At 36.7% G+C, this 17318-nt stretch overlaps 1 protein-coding gene across 3 annotated transcripts in view; it reads left to right on the top strand.

Annotated features, from left to right (window-relative positions):
* Positions 1 to 17318, top strand: part of MAP3K5 (mitogen-activated protein kinase kinase kinase 5) — a 203011-nt gene that overhangs the window by 93205 nt on the left and 92488 nt on the right. For all 3 annotated transcript variants that reach the window (XM_036247958.1, XM_036247956.1, XM_036247957.1), the window contains exons 4-7: positions 547 to 740; positions 1765 to 1933; positions 3233 to 3339; positions 6008 to 6178. In XM_036247958.1, coding sequence (XP_036103851.1) covers positions 547 to 740; positions 1765 to 1933; positions 3233 to 3339; positions 6008 to 6178 — 641 coding nt within the window. The remainder of the gene's footprint in view (positions 1 to 546; positions 741 to 1764; positions 1934 to 3232; positions 3340 to 6007; positions 6179 to 17318) is intronic.

The raw sequence follows: 17318 nt of genomic DNA, 5'->3' as shown, positions 1-17318 counted from the left end.
GATGTGTTCCTTTCACATCGATGTTTCTCTCTCTCTCTCTGTTCCTCTCTCTCCCTCCCACTCTACCTGAACAAAAAGTGGAAAAATGTCCTCGGGTGAGGATAAAAAAAAATAAATTGGAGGAAATTTTCCTTTTCATAGGTCACAAATAAGAAATGAGGTTTTTCTGTTTCCCTTCACATTCAGGATTATTATTTAAAATGCTCACTTAAGCCCTGGCCAGTTTGGCTCAGTGGTTAGAGCATTGGCCTGCGGTCCAGAGAGACCCGGGTTCTGTTCCCTCTAAGGGCATGTACCTCGGTTGCAGTTTGTCCCCGGCCCTGGTTGGGTTGTGTGGGTGGCAGCCGCTCGATGTGTCCCTTTCATGTCGATGTTTCTCTCTCTCTTTCTCCCTCCCACTCTGTCTGAACAAAATATCAAAAAATGTCCTTGGGTGAGGATAAAAAAAATAAATAAAATAAAATGCTCACTTAAGTAAGACTTGGGATTACGCTGGTGTGGAGCCTACAGAATTGGCTCATGACCTCCTGGTGCCTCCCTCCACAGATGTGCACTGGGAACTACACATTCGTCCCTTATGTGATAACTCCACACAACAAGGTTTACTGCTGTGACTGCAGCTTCATGAAAGGGTTGTCAGAACTCATGCAGTCTCACTTTGAGCTGCTGCTTGGACCCATCTGCTTACCTCTTGTGGATCGTTTCACTCAACTTCTAAAGGTGGCGCAAACAGGTTCTGGGTAAGTTTAATAAATGAAATGTTATTCTACTTCATTTATTTGTGCATCTAGATATTTATTTGTGCTGCTTCTTAGATATAGTATACAACAGCCAAGAACAAGGAGGAAAAATTGTATAATATCTTCTAAGTAGATAAAATAGATGCCTCATAGTCCACATGTTTATTCACTTATTCACAGACTAACTTGAAATCAGGAAGAAAAAAAAAAGACTGCTAACTGTGTTATAGTGATAGTAGAGCTGAAAAGAGATTTAAAGTATAGAAACTTTATCCAAGTAAATGTCCAGGAACTTTTAGTGTAAGAGCAAGAACTCTGCAAAAATTGCTGAAAGCATAACTATAATTACTTTATTTAAATATAATATTACATGGTTTCTTATTTATTTTTTAAAAAATGTTTTTCTTTAATGATTTTAGAGAGTAAGGAAGGGAGAGGGGGAGAGAGAGAGAGAGAGAAATATCAATGAGAGAACATTGATCGGCTGCCTCCTGCATGCTCCCCACTGGGGATTTGGCCCACAACCTGGGCATGTGCCCTGACCAGGAACCAAACTGGCGACCTCCTGGTGCATGGGTTGATGCTCAACCACTGAGCCACACCGGCCAAGCAGTTTCTTATTTATTTTTATTTAAGAGTCATAATTTAATAATATATGCTGAGACAGAAAGTAAAGGTTATATTATGTTCAAATCATAGGCACACCTAATTTATTTAGAACAATTTATACTCACTATTATAAAATTAAAAAGTTTGCACATTTTAAATGGTACATTTCAGGTTCTTGGGAAATTAATTAATTTAGAATATCTACCTTTAATCCTTCCTGAAGCAAGCAATGCAGAATGTTAATAGAAATATAGGACTTCCAAATTTCTTAGTAATGCTTATATGAGGTGTTCATCCTATGCACCTTAATTAATTAAAAGCTACCAGTACTGTAAATATTCTTTTCCTTATAAAATTATTATTTTTGTTGAAATTCTTTCTAGTATTAACTCTTTAAAATGTGTTTTCCCACCAGCCAGTATTTCCGGGAATCTATACTTAATGATATCAGGAAAGCTCGTAATTTATACACTGGTAAAGAACTGGCAGCTGAATTGGCAAGAATTCGGCAGCGAGTAGATAATATTGAAGTCTTGACGGCAGATATTGTCATAAATCTGTTACTTTCCTACAGAGATATCCAGGTGAGAAGATGCTTTTAATCTTTTTCATATAGTATATTGGAGAGGTGTATGGGAGTATTAACATCAGATTTCTGTTAACCAATAAGTCATTCATGTTAGTACATGTCATTTTTTTTTATTGACTCCCATATGCTTTCTGTTCCAAGATTTTATGATGAATGAAATAGACTCATATGAGTAACAGTCAGTGATTGTGAAAGACTTGTATGGTAAAGGTCTTTTTTCTCCAAAAGAACAAAAAGGAAAATCTGCAAGCATAGCTAACCCAGGGACAGTCTGTTCTATTCTGTTAGCCTCAGGTACACCTGTCAGTCAATAAGTAAAAGCTTTGTTTTGGCAAATAGCCAAAATATTTAGTTTTGTGGACATATCTCCATTGAAATTGTGTTGCTTAAAATTGATAGTACATGATCCAACTAGCCAGAAGCAAGAAATATGCAATTGATTAATTATAGAAATAACTTTAAAATCTTTTAAGTTTTTTAAATTACAATTGACATACAATATTAGTTTCAACTATACAATATAATTAGACATTTTTATAACTTAACAACGTGATCACCCCTCCTAGTTATTACAATATTGTTCACTGTGTTCCCTGTGCTGTACTTTATTTACATCTCTGTAAAAATAAGTTTTAAAATATGTCATGTAAAATACACTCACATGCCATATTATTTTTATTGACATGTCTTAAAGTTGTAAAAATATGGTAAGTAGAATGAAACCATCTCTGAGTTGGGAATTTGCTATTATATATTTACAGTAAAATTTAAGTGAGTTTTAGTTTCTTATTTTCAGCCTTTTAACGCTAAGTAAAGCTTCACGTGAACAATAGACTCACTCACACATGTGGGGTGTGGCACTTAGGCTCCTATGACTAGAGTAGCTTGCTCATGTTGAAATGAAATCATTTTCTTGCTTATAACATAAGTTCAATCAATTGCTCCATATTCTTGATGTTTTGAAAATTATTTCCCTGAAAGTAATTGATAGGACACTGCATACCAAGAATCTGGCCCTATGGAGAAGTATAACACCCTTATCATGCTGGATGGTTTATTGTTTTGCTGATTAGATGTGGTAACTCTTATTTCTAATGTTTTTATTTATATAATCAAAACCCCTTATTTTAAAAAATAGTTTATTGGTTCCAGCTTTCTCAAAGTATTTCTTGGATTCTAGTTCTTTTTTTAAATTCCCTACTCAGATTCAGATATCTGGTTGTCAAAAAGCATTTCATTGTCAGAGCTTTTTCCTAATGGTTTAATTCTGCACTGTTCTTCTCTTGTTTAAAAGGAATATGATTCTATTGTGAAGCTAGTAGAGACTTTAGAAAAGCTGCCAACCTTTGATTTAGCGTCCCATCATCATGTGAAGTTTCATTATGCATTTGCACTGAATAGGTAAGAAGAAAAAGTTCCTGTTCACAGTGTGCTAACATATTATTTTTTAACCTGCATATTCTTTCTAGTGTATGTTTTTGCTTTAACCCTACAACCACTCCCTATTAGAATGCAATATTAATATTTTTACTTCCTATAAAATATAGGAAGCATGCATTCTGATTTTTTTGGTCAGTAATAAAAGGTTCTCACCATTTTTATATTAAATCCTTAAAATTCTTTCTCTTCTCTGTCAAAATTTGTATCTGCTATTTGTATATTTGTCAACTTTTTAAAATTACCTGAATGGATATTAGCTTTAAGCAAATATACTCAACACTAAATGGTTATCCATGAAAGAATTGACTAAAGTAGGGTAAGGGTAGTTTTCAGTTATATCTAGGTGAACATATGCTGAACCAGAGACTGTTTCACTGGGCATGCACTGAACATACCAAATTATAATCAGAACTCTGTTAGCCACATTATAGGTTATGTGTGCATGAATTTTCTAGGTCCAGGACTACCACTGCTGCTTTTAGTCCTGCTTCTATCCCTTATGTTCGCATCATGGCATATACCCAAGTGCCACTTCTACCCAGAGTCACCATGGAGGGCCATCCCTGCTCTGGCCGTGGAGAGGCCTAATGCAGTGAACTGTCCAAAGCTTAGTTAGCTGTGCTTGCTCTTCCAAGGTATAGTTAAATATATACGTAATTACCACAATTGAAGAGAATGATAAAAAGAAATATGGAGGGGGCATCTCGTCTCTTGAGCACTTGCCATATGTCACTTAAATCTTGATTATTTTACAGATGAGGAAACTGAAGCCTGGAAAGATTGAGTGACTTTTCCTCAAGGCTCATAGTTAGCATGTCATAAAAATAAGGCACAAACCCATGTCTGATGCTGATGTCTATGTTTTTCATCACTAGGTTCTTCTGTCTCTATCTACGAACAAAAAAATCAGCATGTTATTCAACCAGAGGTCGTTTTCTTTCCTTTTTTTATCCACCCATACTATAGAACTTGCCAACTTTATCAATAAATGTATAATAAAAGTATATTTATACCCCCATTTATTAAAAATCTCTTTCTTTAGATTTAACAGAGTGAGATGAGATCTCCAGAGAGTCCCTACTCCAACTTGTTTTAAAATAAGTCTTTTTTTTTTTTTTCAACAGGAATTTTATTTTATTTTAGTCAGGGTGAAACTTTATTAATACTTTATTCTTAATATCAGAACCAGATGGAGGTATACACATTATAAAAAGTATATCAATGAACATCAATATTTTGTCAAAGTGCCCCCTATGATGTAAGAAAAAAACATGCTTTTGTTTTGTATTATTTGATTTTTCAATCCACAGGGAAAAAAATATGTAGCACTTAAATCTTAACTCTCAGGTTCTTTCCAGGAAAATTTTTTTAAATTATTAGAAAGATTTTATAGTCACTGTTTGAATTATCTGTGATTTGGAAACTTACTAAATCTTGGTCATTAAAACTAAAACTGTTCTAATTCTACTGCATCCCAAAGGCTCAAGTTTGCCAGTCCTTTTTGAAATCAGGATGGAATATGTTCTATTTTGAAAAGGAAAGTCCATAAGATCCACATGTTTTTCTTAATGTTTTATCTTTATCTTTTCTAAAACAGAATATAATGGATTGATAAGAATATTTGTATGAAGGGTTTTTTCTAAACTCAAGGTGTTTAGGACAGAGTACAAAAAGGAATTTTATAGACAGAAAGATTTAAAGTAGTAGTTGAGAATAGAAATAACTTTTTTATAACAGCTTTATTGAAATATAATTCATATACCATACAATTCATCCATAGAAAATGGACAGTCCAGTGGTTTTTAATACATTAACAGAGTTGTGTGACTATTGACATATAAATTTTAGAACATGTTCATCACCTCAGAAAGAACCCGTACCCATTAGCAGTCATTCTCCCTTTTTCCCCCAGTTCCCCATTCCTAGGCAACTACTTATCTACTTCTGGTCTCTACAGATTTCATGTAAACAGAATCATATGGTATGTAGTCTTTTGTGACTGGCTTACTTCACTTAGCATAATGTTCTCAAGGTCCGAGAAATAACTTAAAAGAATTTTTATCTCGTTTAAAGAATGGTCTATACATACTTGTTATTTTAAAATGAGCTACATAAGGCATTTTCCTTAGATAATTAATTGGTCACACATAGAAATTAGGCAATTCTTGGTTTAAAGTTGATTTGTTAAATTGTCTGTGAATTGCTTTGCTCAGTGTTTTAGAGCAAAATCCATTAAAACCTAAAGTCAGTGTTTTTTTCCCTGCTTAGATTAGTTGACTTTGCCCCATTTAGGGCCACAAAATGCATTCCTAATCTTACTTCACCAGTTTCAACCTGCATATAGACTGCAGGGAAATTGGAAGGATTTGGGGTGAATAGGAACAGACCATCACTATTATCAGAAAGGCAATTCAAGAGGGATCCTTGTTAGACCCAGGAGACATGCAGTAGGATTAAAAAACAAAAAGGTTTAGGAGAGAGGTTTACAGAGGACTCTCAAAATCTAATTGTTGTTTTTATCTTGCTGAACTTCACTAATGTGAATCAATATATTAGAGTTTTAAAAAGATAACCTATATGATTTCTGTAATCTGTATTGAAAGAAGGATGTTTTCTTCCCCTACCTTAGGAGAAATCTCCCTGGAGATAGAGCAAAAGCTCTTGATATTATGATTCCCCTGGTGCAAAGTGAAGGGCAAGTAGCTTCAGATATGTACTGCCTAGTTGGTCGAATCTACAAAGACATGTTTTTGGATTCTAATTTCATGGACACTGAAAGTAGAGACAATGGAGCTTTTTGGTGAGTATGTAGAATAAGATGCTTGATAAACGTATGACATAAAAAACTGTTTGAAAATTGAAGTGTTAAGTTACTACTAGTATATAGATTTTGTATTATGATATAAATCTTACAATTTATAGCTTTAGTAAACAAATTTGATGAAATTCATTTAATATGGCAGAGTAAATTGGGGTAAATTAGATGAAAAGATATTTTTAAAATATAATTTTAACATAATGACAGAAGTATAATCTTGTGGGAAATTTATAAAAGTTTATATAAAGACATGAAACAAGACCTGAATGAATGGGAAAATATACCACGTTTGTGGATGAGAAGACTTGATATTTTAAAGATGTAAATTATCCTTGGCAGGGCTTTTTATATAATTTGACAAATTGATTCTAAAATTTATTTGAAAAATAAAGGACCAAAAAATAGGCTCAGCAATTTTGGAGATTTCTTCTACCAGATAACAAGACTTAATATATAGATGTAATCATTAACACATTACAGTATGAGTGTAGGCATAGACAAGTAAAACACTGAAACAGAAGAAATAGCCTGAAAGAGACATATTTATGTGATTAGACTTATGTCAGAGTAGGAAAACTATCACTAGAGGGAAAAAGATAGACTCTTCACTAATGCTACTGGAAAATTGGTTTATTTGCTTATAAAAATAAATAAAATTAGATCCCTACTTTGTCATGCACCAAAAAACAAAATCAAATCTAAGTGAATTAAAGACCATAATATGAAAAAAATACTTTTTTTTTGTTTTGTTTTCCTAAACTTTTTTTTAAAATTTATTTTTGTTACAGATGTTTCTACCCCCACCATTGACACCCTCCTCCCCATCTCCCCGACCCTGTCCCCAAGCTTTGTTGTCTGTGTCCATCGGTTATGCATACATGCATATAAGTTCTGTGGTTTATCCCTTCCCTTCCCCCCACCCCTTCTGATTGTCAGTTTGTACCCTACTTCTATGACTCTAGGTCTAGAAAAAAATACTTTTAGAATTAAATGTACAAACTGTATTTTTTACTTTGGGATGAGAATGACCTTCTTAAACAAGGTTTGAAAATACCATCAACTCTACAAAGAAAAGATTAGAAAACTGAGTGCATTAAAACTTGCTTCTGCTCATCAAGGTTCTGGCTTTTGGAAATGGTGGAGTAGGTTCTATTGGACTGATCCTCTTGCCAATAACAATGATAAATGTTGGAAAAACACTTCTTCGTTTGAAAGCATTTGAGAATGACTAAAAGTAGTCATAAATTAGAGAGGTTTTGATCCTTGGATAAAGGGCACCACATTGGGTAAGATCCATATTTAAATGACTTTTTTCCTGGGGCAATCCCTGGTCTGGAGGGCATAGGGCAGATGGAACTCAAGAAGAAAATCAGTCTTACTGGCTTGAGGAGTCAATTTGCTGCCAGAGTGGCTGGAAATTAAGTGGGATACCTTTAGGTGAAGGAACCACAGAGAAAGAGCCCCCAAATCTGTGTATAATTTCCCCTTCAGTTCTTAGTGACCCTTACGTGTACAAAGGAGCCCAGGCAGAAAATAGCAGCTAGAGGCTAAAAGAACTGAACAGGATTTCCTAAGCTGCCCAATGTAGGAGAGACGGAATTTGGAGTTTGACCCTTACCAAGTTAAGAGGGGGCTGATAAATAATTGAGCTTTCTACTGAAGCTTCAGAAGGGCCAAGGTTTAGGAATTAAGAACTACATTTCAGGACTAAGGAAGTGTAACAAAATTGAGAGCAAAACCAAAACAGAGCCACTCAAATGAAACCTAATACCAAGCTTCCACATGGTCAATAATTTGCCTGTTGTAACAAAACTCATACTCTTAAGAAGAGGATAACGGAATCCAAACTCTCTACAACACATCTTCCAAAATGTGTAATATATCATCGGAAACTACTGGATTTGTGAACAAATAGGAAAGTGTGATTCATAATCAAGAAAAAAAATTAATCAATAGAAATAGACCAACAGACAACACAGAGTTTGGAATTATAAAAGGATATAAAAATAGCAATGATAACTATGTTAAGTGTACTACTGGAAAAGATTGATATTGTGGGTGTAAATATGAAGAATTATAGGAGATATATATGTAAACTAGAAAAGAACCAAATGGAAATTTTAGAACTGAAGCTAGAATTTCATCAGGTGGGATTAGGAGAAGATAGGACACATTATAAAAAAAGATAAAAAAAACTTGAAAACGAATTATTCGGAAGCATTCAAATTCAAGCAGAGGAAAGAAAATAATTGAGAAAAATTAAATCTCAGTGACCTGTGGAATAGCATTGAGCAGGCTAACATACTGTTGATTGGAATCTGAAGAGAGAAGAGAGGTGATGTAGTAGGAAAAATATTTGAAGAATTAGTGGCCAGATACTATTCGAATCTGACAAAACGAACAGTAAAACAGCCCATAGATCTAGGAAGATGGGCAAAGTCCAAGCAGGATAAATACAAGGAAAACCATCCTGCAGCACATCATAGTAAAATTGCTGAAAAAAAAAAATAGAAGAAAATAACATAAATGTTACCTAGGTAAAACTATACATTTTATGCAGGGGAAAGATTGTGTGCTGACTTCTCATCATAAGGAAGCCAAAAGACAATGGAATAGCATCTTTAAAGTGCTTAAAAAATGCTCTGGCCAGTTTGGCTTAGCGGTTAGAGCATCCCAGGTTTGGTTCCCGCTAAGGGCATGTACCTCGGTTGCGGTTTGTCCCCAGCCCTGGTTGGGTTGTGTGGGAGGTAGCCACTTGATGTGTCCCTTTCACGTCAATGTTTCTCTCTCTCTCTTCCTCTCTCTCCCTCCCACTCTATCTGAACAAAAAATGGAAAAATGTCCTCCGGTGAGGATAAAAAAATAAAGTGCTTAAAAAAGAAAACAGTCAACCAAAAATTCTGTATCCAGTGATATAATGTCTTTCAAAAATGAGGATGAAATAAGAACTTTTCTAGATTTAAAAAAACAGCACTGAGATAATTTGTTGCCAGCAGACCTTTATTACAAGAAATGTTAAAGGGTCCTGGCTAGTATGGCTTGGTTGGTTTCCATCCTGTGCATTGAAAGGTTGCCAATTTAATTTCTGGTCAGGGCACATGTCTGGGATTTGGGCTCAATTCCTGTAGTGATGTGAAGGAGGCCGCCGATTGATGTTTCGCTCTCACATCAATGTTTCTCTTTTTCTCTCTCTAAAACTCAATAAAAATATTTTTTTAAAGAAATATTAAAGGAAAATTTTTAGAGTGAAGGGAACTGATACTAGATGGAAGATTGGATATGCAAGTAAACATGTAGAACACTGGAAATGATAAATATATGAATTAAAATAGAAGATATCAACAAAGTGAAAAAATAAACCACAGACAGGAAGCAATGCATGTTACCAATATAGAATTTGTATTAAATATATATAAATAAATCCTAAAATATTTAAGAAAAAGTATTGTAAATGGGCATAGGTTCTGAACAGGCCATTCACAAAAGTGGAATCACAAATGGCCAATACATATTTTAAAAACATACGAAAAGATGCTTTAGAGACTTCCTGTCAAGATGGCGGGTAGGTAAACGCGGTATATCGCATCCTCCCACAACCACATCAAAGTTACAACTAAACTACAGAACAACCATCATTCAAAACCGCCTGAAATCAAGCTGAATGGAAGTCCTACAACTACGAAATTAAATCAGCAGCCACATCCAGACTGGTAGGAGGGGCAGCGTCGTGAGGGGCAGTGGCGGCGAGGTAGACCAGTCCCACACCCACGTGTGGCAGATAAAAATCAGGAGGCTCCCACGGCTGGGAAGGTCCTTCCTGAGGACTGAGGGGTGCCCGTCCCACCCCAGGTGCCCCGCTCAGGGTTCCAGTGCCAAGAAGAGAAGTCCCCATAACTTCTGGCTGGAAAAACCAGCGGAAACTGAGGCTCAGGGAGGCTGAGGCGGCTGGAGCCCCAGGCAGCTCCTTAAAGGGCCCGCGCACGGACTTATCGGACTCTCTCCCTCTAAGCTCGGAGGGGAGGCAGCTCGAGGGCACCAGAGACATACAGGGAAGAACTGAGCTGTTTGGCACTGGAGCAAGGGCTGGAGAGGGGGCTTTGGGGACAAACGTGCTGTCAGAGGCCTTTGTTCCTTTGGTGAGCCCTTCCCGGGGCGGCAGACAGTCACCATATCTGGGACTCCAGCAACCTGGCTCACACTGGTAGCCCCGCCCTGCTGACCCCCTGAGGCCCCGCCCCGCCCCACACAACTTTAAAGTCCACCCAACTTTCAAGCCCACCCAAGCTGTTGCCACTTACTTAACCATAGGATTGGCTGGTCTTGGATCCTGCTTCAGGTTTTTCCTAAATTCTTTCAAACGAGCAGCATCTGGTCTCAGCGAGCCCCATACCTCTCATTAAGTAATACACAGAAACAAACACAGGGAGGCAGCCAAAATGAGGAGACAAAAAAACAGGTCTCAAATGAAAGAACAGAACAAAACCCCAATAAAAGAACTAAGCAAAATGGAGATAAGCAACCTGACAGATACTGAGTTCAAAATACTGCTTATAAGGATGCTCAATGAACTTAGTGAGAACCTCAGTGAACTTGGTGAGGGCCTCAAGAGTATAAAAAAGGACCAGTTAGAAATCATGGATGCACAGTTAGAATTGAAGGAGGCATTAACTGAAATAAAGAACAATTTACACAGCTTCAATAATAGAGTATGTAAATCCAAGGAGCAAACCATCGATTTGGAATATAAGGAAGCAAAAAATCCCCAATCAGAAAAGAAAAAAGAATCCAAAAAATGAGGATAGTGTAAGGAGCCTCTGGGACAACTTCAAGCGTGCCAACATTCGCATCTTGGGGGTGCCAGAAGGAGAAGAGAGAGAACAAGACATCAAAAACATGTTTGAAACAATAATGGCAGAAAACTTTCCTAACTTGGTGAAGGAAACAGACATACAAGTCCAGGAAGTACAGAGAGTCCCAAACAAGATGAACCCCAAAGAGGCCCAGACCAAGACACATCATCATCAAAATGCAAAAGGTTCAAGACAAAGAGAGAATCTTAAAAGCAGCAAGAGAAAGGCAGCTAGTTGCCTACAAGGGAGTTCCCATTAGGCTGTCAGCTGATTTCTCAAAAGAAACTTTGCAGGCCAGAAGGGAGTGGCAAGAAATATTCAGAGTGATGAAAACCAAGAACCTACAACCAAAATTACTCTATCCTGCAAAGCTGTCATTTAGAATCGACGGACATATAAAAACTTTCCCAGACAAGAAAAAGTTAAAGTTGAGTTCATCACTACCAAACCGTTATTATATGAAATGATGAAGAGTCTTTTTGAAGAAAAAGATAAAATGTATGAACAAACAAAATGGCAATGAATACATGTATCTATCAACAATGGAATATACAAACAAAATGAACAGGTAGAATAGAAACATTCTCATAGATACAGAGAACATTTTGTTGGTTGCCAGTTGGGAGGGGGTTTGGGGGAATGGGTGAAAAAGGTGAAGGGATTAAGAAGCACAAATTCATTGCTAGACTGACAAACCTCCAAGGGAAAGGGGTTGGGGGGGTGGTGGGAAGAAATAAACCAAAGAACTTATATGCATAACCAATGGACACAGACAATAGTGTGGGAAAAGGTGGGAGGGGGGCGAGAGTGGGGAGGAGGGGGTCAATGGGGGAAAAATGTGGAACATCTGTAATACATTTTACATCCAACAATAAAGATTTGAAGAAGAAAAAAAAAGATGCTTTACCTGCAAGCCAAAACAAAGACACACCATTTTACACTATTTAGATTAACAAACGCTTTTAGTCTGATGATATTAGTTGTTGGTGAGGGTATTAGAGAAATGGGAGCCACAAATGGTTGTGGCAGAATTTTTTTTAAATTTTTTAAATTGATTTTTAGAGAGAAAGTGAGAGGGAGAGAGAGAGAGAAACGTGGATGAGAGACGACATCCATTGGCCGCCTCCTGCATGCCCCACCACTGGGGATCAGGCCCACAACCTGGGCATGTGCCCCGACCTGGAATCGAACCGTCCAGGCCGTGGTAGAAACTTTTATGACCACTAAAAGATTTTGGCATCATCACTGAAAGTTGACAGCTAGCCTACCCTAGATCTAGCAGATCTACTCCTATATACCCTAAGGAACTCTATTAAGTTTCTCTCCATAAAAGTGTCATCATGAAATGTGCGTGTGTGTGTGTGTGTGTGTATAAAATATGTTGAGCTAAATAGGCAAATGGCAGAAATATAGAGTATGATATGGCTTATAGAAACATTAAAAACGATTATACACATCTAAGAAAAGTATAGATACATAAATTCACATCCTAAATCCCCAGTTCAGTATATTGGTTACAAGTGGGGAAGGAGTTGAAAGGAATCATGGAGTGATTTGCATGCAGCTGCAAGACTATTTAAAACATTTTTTTCTTAAGCTGAGTGATGTGTATGTGTATGTGAGGATGTTGTTTATATTATTCTTTTCTACATCTTAGTATTCCTAAAACATTCCTAAAATATCTCCTGCTTTAAAAAATATATTAAAAGGAGGTTGACATACTTCTGGAGTTCCTCCATGATAGCCATAAAATTTTTTAAGTTGTGAAACAGAAATCTTAACTTTTAAAGTCTTTTATCATTTCAGCAGTTTAACAGGGGACTGAAATTAGGATAATGGATTATAACCAAGGAGGACAATTTAGGGACAGTGTTTTCTTAGATCCTTGTGGAAAGCTTCGGTTTGGACTTCTACATTTGTATTATAAATTTTTACTATGACCCAGAGAGTTTTACATTTTCTCTTAACTAAGTCTTTTTATAAAAGAGGGATGTCAGACCAAAGAGTCGAAAATTCGATTCCGGATCAAGGGCACGTACCTTGGTTGTAGTTCGGTCCTGGGCCCTGGTCGGGGTTGTGCAGGAGGCAACCTATCCCTGGGAGATTTACACTTTAAGAAAATTATTAATTGTAGCAGGATTAGAATCTTATATTTGAAGCAAATGCTGTGATATGGTAGTGATAATGAAATGCAGATTTTCAGTCAATGAATTTAAATGGAAACCATCTCCTGTGAATTTAGTAAGCATCGTGCACAGGAATAAAGTAGAAGTGTTTCCCTATGAAAACCAAACAATTGAGACTACAGTGAGCTTTTAGAGTCACATAAAGTTTAGTTAAGGAACAATTTTTTCAGGTTATATATATATTTTTACTTTTTATACTTCCAGATTCTGGCTCCTTTTTTATGGTTCCTATTTAGCTTAGGAACATTAACTGTCTCTCAAAGGAGCTTTATGTTCAAGATCTTCAGGTAAAATTGAACATGTCAGATTTCTATTATTTCATTTTATGGTATCCACTGATTTTCTAGGAAGAACAGGGAAGGCTATTAGAACTCAAAGCCTTTTGATGGGAAGGTCCTTAGGAATTGATTGATCTTGGGTGTGTCAACTCACTGATTTAGTAATAGAAGAATGTCACTTTTACTGTAGATTACTTATCCATAACCTATCATTACTGTCACTATATCCTTTTGCCCTAATGGTTGCTTAGAAGGTTTCCCCACATTTTAACGTGGGTGTTTTTTTTCATACCCTCGCACTATAAAGCTACTTCAGTATTTCTTAGTGTTTTGATCCAACTCCATAGTACAGCAAACAGGCTCATTCATGTTAGTGTGTTGGCATTGTCCCTAACCTCCTCTGTTAGGGCTGAGAAATAAAAGACCTAGTAAAGGTGCTGACACAAAGGGTATCACTGAGGTTAATTGGCTTCCTGCCAGACTTACCCTGGGTTCCACATTACCTAAGTCATGGATCCCAAAGGGATGTTTCAACTGACCTTTTATGAGCCTCTGAATTTTCACTTGCCTGGTGAAAACTAGGCTGGTGCTGGGATAAGGAGTGGGATGTCGTTGCAGGTAGTCAGTCCCACGAGCTCTTTTCTATTGTCGTTTTCCATGGTTTGACTCATATTCTGTTGGCTTGAGCGACAGTGATCTTCTGACCACGGAAAGTTTAAGGATAAGATCTTCAATGTAGTAGAAAAAGAGACCCAAGTTGTTGTGATCACAGTGGCTCATAGACTCTTTTTGGCAACTGCCCTTTCTAACATCATTACAGAGTTCATTGTTCCTGCCCTATGTGAGAGGGAGAAAGTTTACATACAGAGCATTGTTTCTGATGCAAGTACTGTACCAAGGCACCCTTTTACTTTTAGAGTGACCCTCTAAATGCAGTTCTGTCTTCTGAGAGATTACCTTGCGGGCTCAGAATGCAAAAATAGAAAATAAGAAAAATGTTTATGGCTTAGATATTTTAAGTTTGTAGAATTGTAATATGTTGTCAGAACAAAATTTCATTGTTGAGTCTTATCTGGAAGAGAGGGTGAGTTGTGCTAAAATAGAAATACGAGAAAAGTTTGCGGTTTAGCTTTTCTGAAGTTTGCAGTATTGTGATATGTTCTTAGAATAAATTTGGGTTGTTGAATCTTATCTAGGATAGATGGAGGGTGAGTGTTTTGAATGAACACATCCTGCTGATTTAAATGAAAAAAAAGAGTAGTTCTCTAACATTTGATATTTTTAATTGTTGATGCCTTATTTTTATTCACTGAAGCTCTTATGGGTGGCTAAAATAATGCCATTTTTTCTATATTTAAATTTCTATAATTCAAGTTAATGTGTGAAAATGCCTATTTGATCTGTAGATAAACTGAGTTTGGCTTTCAGTTACTAAAAGGTTGTGATTTTTTATCATAGCTGTTCAATATATATATATATTTTTTTTTCTCATCTTTGTTTATTAATGATTTTTTTTCTGCCCAAGATTTTTTTTTGTTACAGATATTTCCCTTCCCCCATTGACACTCTCCTCTCTCAATATAATATTAAATATAATAAGTTCAAGAAAGTAGCAATGGTGCCTGTCACAAGTCTTATTAGAGGAAGTTGGGGCTGATATGGGATAAAGAACAAGATGTGAGAGCAAAGCTGGGAGGATTTCAACTTTCCTAGTATGAAATATTGTGACCCAAGAGCCTAGACTTACCCCCTAAAAAGGACACAGGGTTTCTGAAGTGACAGACTTAACTGAGATAACCCAAGGAAATATTACCGAGCATGATTTGGGGGGGCAATGGAAAAGTTCACTGCCAAAATTATGTCCACAACTTTTTAACCTAATCTAAAAAAAGTAATAACCATGAAATAGTTATGCTGAATTTATATGCAGTGAGACTTACTCAGAACATTTTGCTATATGCAGTTTAGTAGGTGAAGATAATAATCCCTTAAGTATAGGAGTTCACACAAGGTTTTGGTATGTTATTAACTATTGGAGGCTTAGGCAAGGCAGACATTTTTCTTCCTATTTTAAATTTGAGGCATTTGAAATGCAAAAAACTTAAGTGAATTTCTTGATGTCCTGTGAGTAATAAAATTTTAAACTAGTTTCTTTCAGATCTAGTGTTGTTTTTACTACATTTCAGGGACAGACATTTCCAGAAACATCTGTACCATTTTGTAGAAGAGGCATGGACTTTTGGGATACTGACAGGAGATAAGAGTTGGCAGTGTAATCTTAGGAAAATTATTTAACTGTTAGGAAATTCTTTTTTTTTATTTAAAAAATAAGAATACTATCTACTTAGATGAGTTAGAATGCTCTCAAGCATTATATAAGTAGCAGAATACCTTACCTCCAATGGGTTTAAATGATAAGGAAATATATCTTTCAAAACATGAAGTTCAGAAATAGGACTAGATTTAGTATAGGTTGAGTTGGCAGCTTAAAAAGGTAAGACCAGCCCTGGCCGGTTTGGCTCAGCGGTTGGAGCATCGACCTGCGGTCCCGAGAGACCCGGGTTCGGTTCCCGCTAAGGGCACGTACCTCGGTTGCAGTTTGTCCCCGGCCCTGGTCGGTCGTGTGGGTGGCAGCCACTCGATGTGTTCCTTTCACATCGATGTTTCTCTCTCTCTCTCTGTTCCTCTCTCTCCCTCCCACTCTACCTGAACAACAACAACAAAAAAATGGGAAAATGTCCTCGGGTGAGGATTAAAAAAAAAAGCCCTGGCCAGTTTGGCTCAGCGGTTAGAGCGTCGGCCTGCGGTCTGGAGAGACCCGGGTTCGGTTCCCGCTAAGGGCACGTACTTCGGTTGCAGTTTGTCCCCGGCCCTGGTTGGTTGTGCGGGTGGCAGCCACTCGATGTGTCCCTTCACGTCGATGTTTCTGTCTCTCTCTCCCTTCCTCTCTCTCCCTCCCACTCTATCTGTACAAAAAATGGAAAAATATCCTCGGGTGAGGATAAAAAAAAAAAAGGTAAGACCAGGTCCGTTCCTATCATTTTTGCCATGGGTGGCTAAGGCCATGTTAGGCATCAATCCAATTTAGCTACACCGAGATCTGGAGATGAAAGGAGGCCATCTTTTTCTGTATTTTTGTCTTAGGACTGAGAAAACACATTCATAAAAACCTACCCCATGCTGGAAATATATGTAAACACTTTGTAAAATATATGATTGTCTAACCACTATATCATATACCTGAAATTAATACAGACTACTATTGAATATAAAATATAATTGAAAAATAAAATTAAGAAATGAGGGGGAGGGGGTCCTGCCTCAGACCTTCCTTACATTTCTTTATGCTTCTACTATTTCATCATCAGCCCAAATCACCAGTAAGATTATTACAACTGGTTTAGACTAATCACTTTAAGGGGAATGAATACTGTGTTGTGAGGATTAAATAAAGCAACATATGTTAAAGTCCTAGAATAGTAGGCACTTGATACTATATTCTTAGTATATAATATATGAAAATGTTTTGTATTTTTTACATATTATATTTATCTCTGTTAAAAATGAATATTAACGAAATTTAATTTCCCTTTTTCTAAAATATTTCTAGGAGTTTTCTTTCTCTTGATCTAGCTGAACGTCTTAGCTAATGAGGGAAAATTTATAGAGTCTCTGTATACTTTTTATATACATAGGCTTTCTTTGAATTTCATATGCCATGGCTGTCATAGGGTCACATCGGATAGGCAGAGACTGGACTCATATTTGGTTTTAGAGATGATAATATTCTCATTTTTAAGGGGAGATA

Source organism: Molossus molossus, unplaced genomic scaffold (assembly GCF_014108415.1).
Source record: "Molossus molossus isolate mMolMol1 unplaced genomic scaffold, mMolMol1.p scaffold_m16_p_8, whole genome shotgun sequence".
Classification (NCBI taxonomy): Eukaryota; Metazoa; Chordata; class Mammalia; order Chiroptera; family Molossidae; genus Molossus; species Molossus molossus.
The sequence above is the reverse complement of the archived record's forward strand: the minus strand, read 5'-3'. Positions and strand labels throughout refer to the sequence as shown.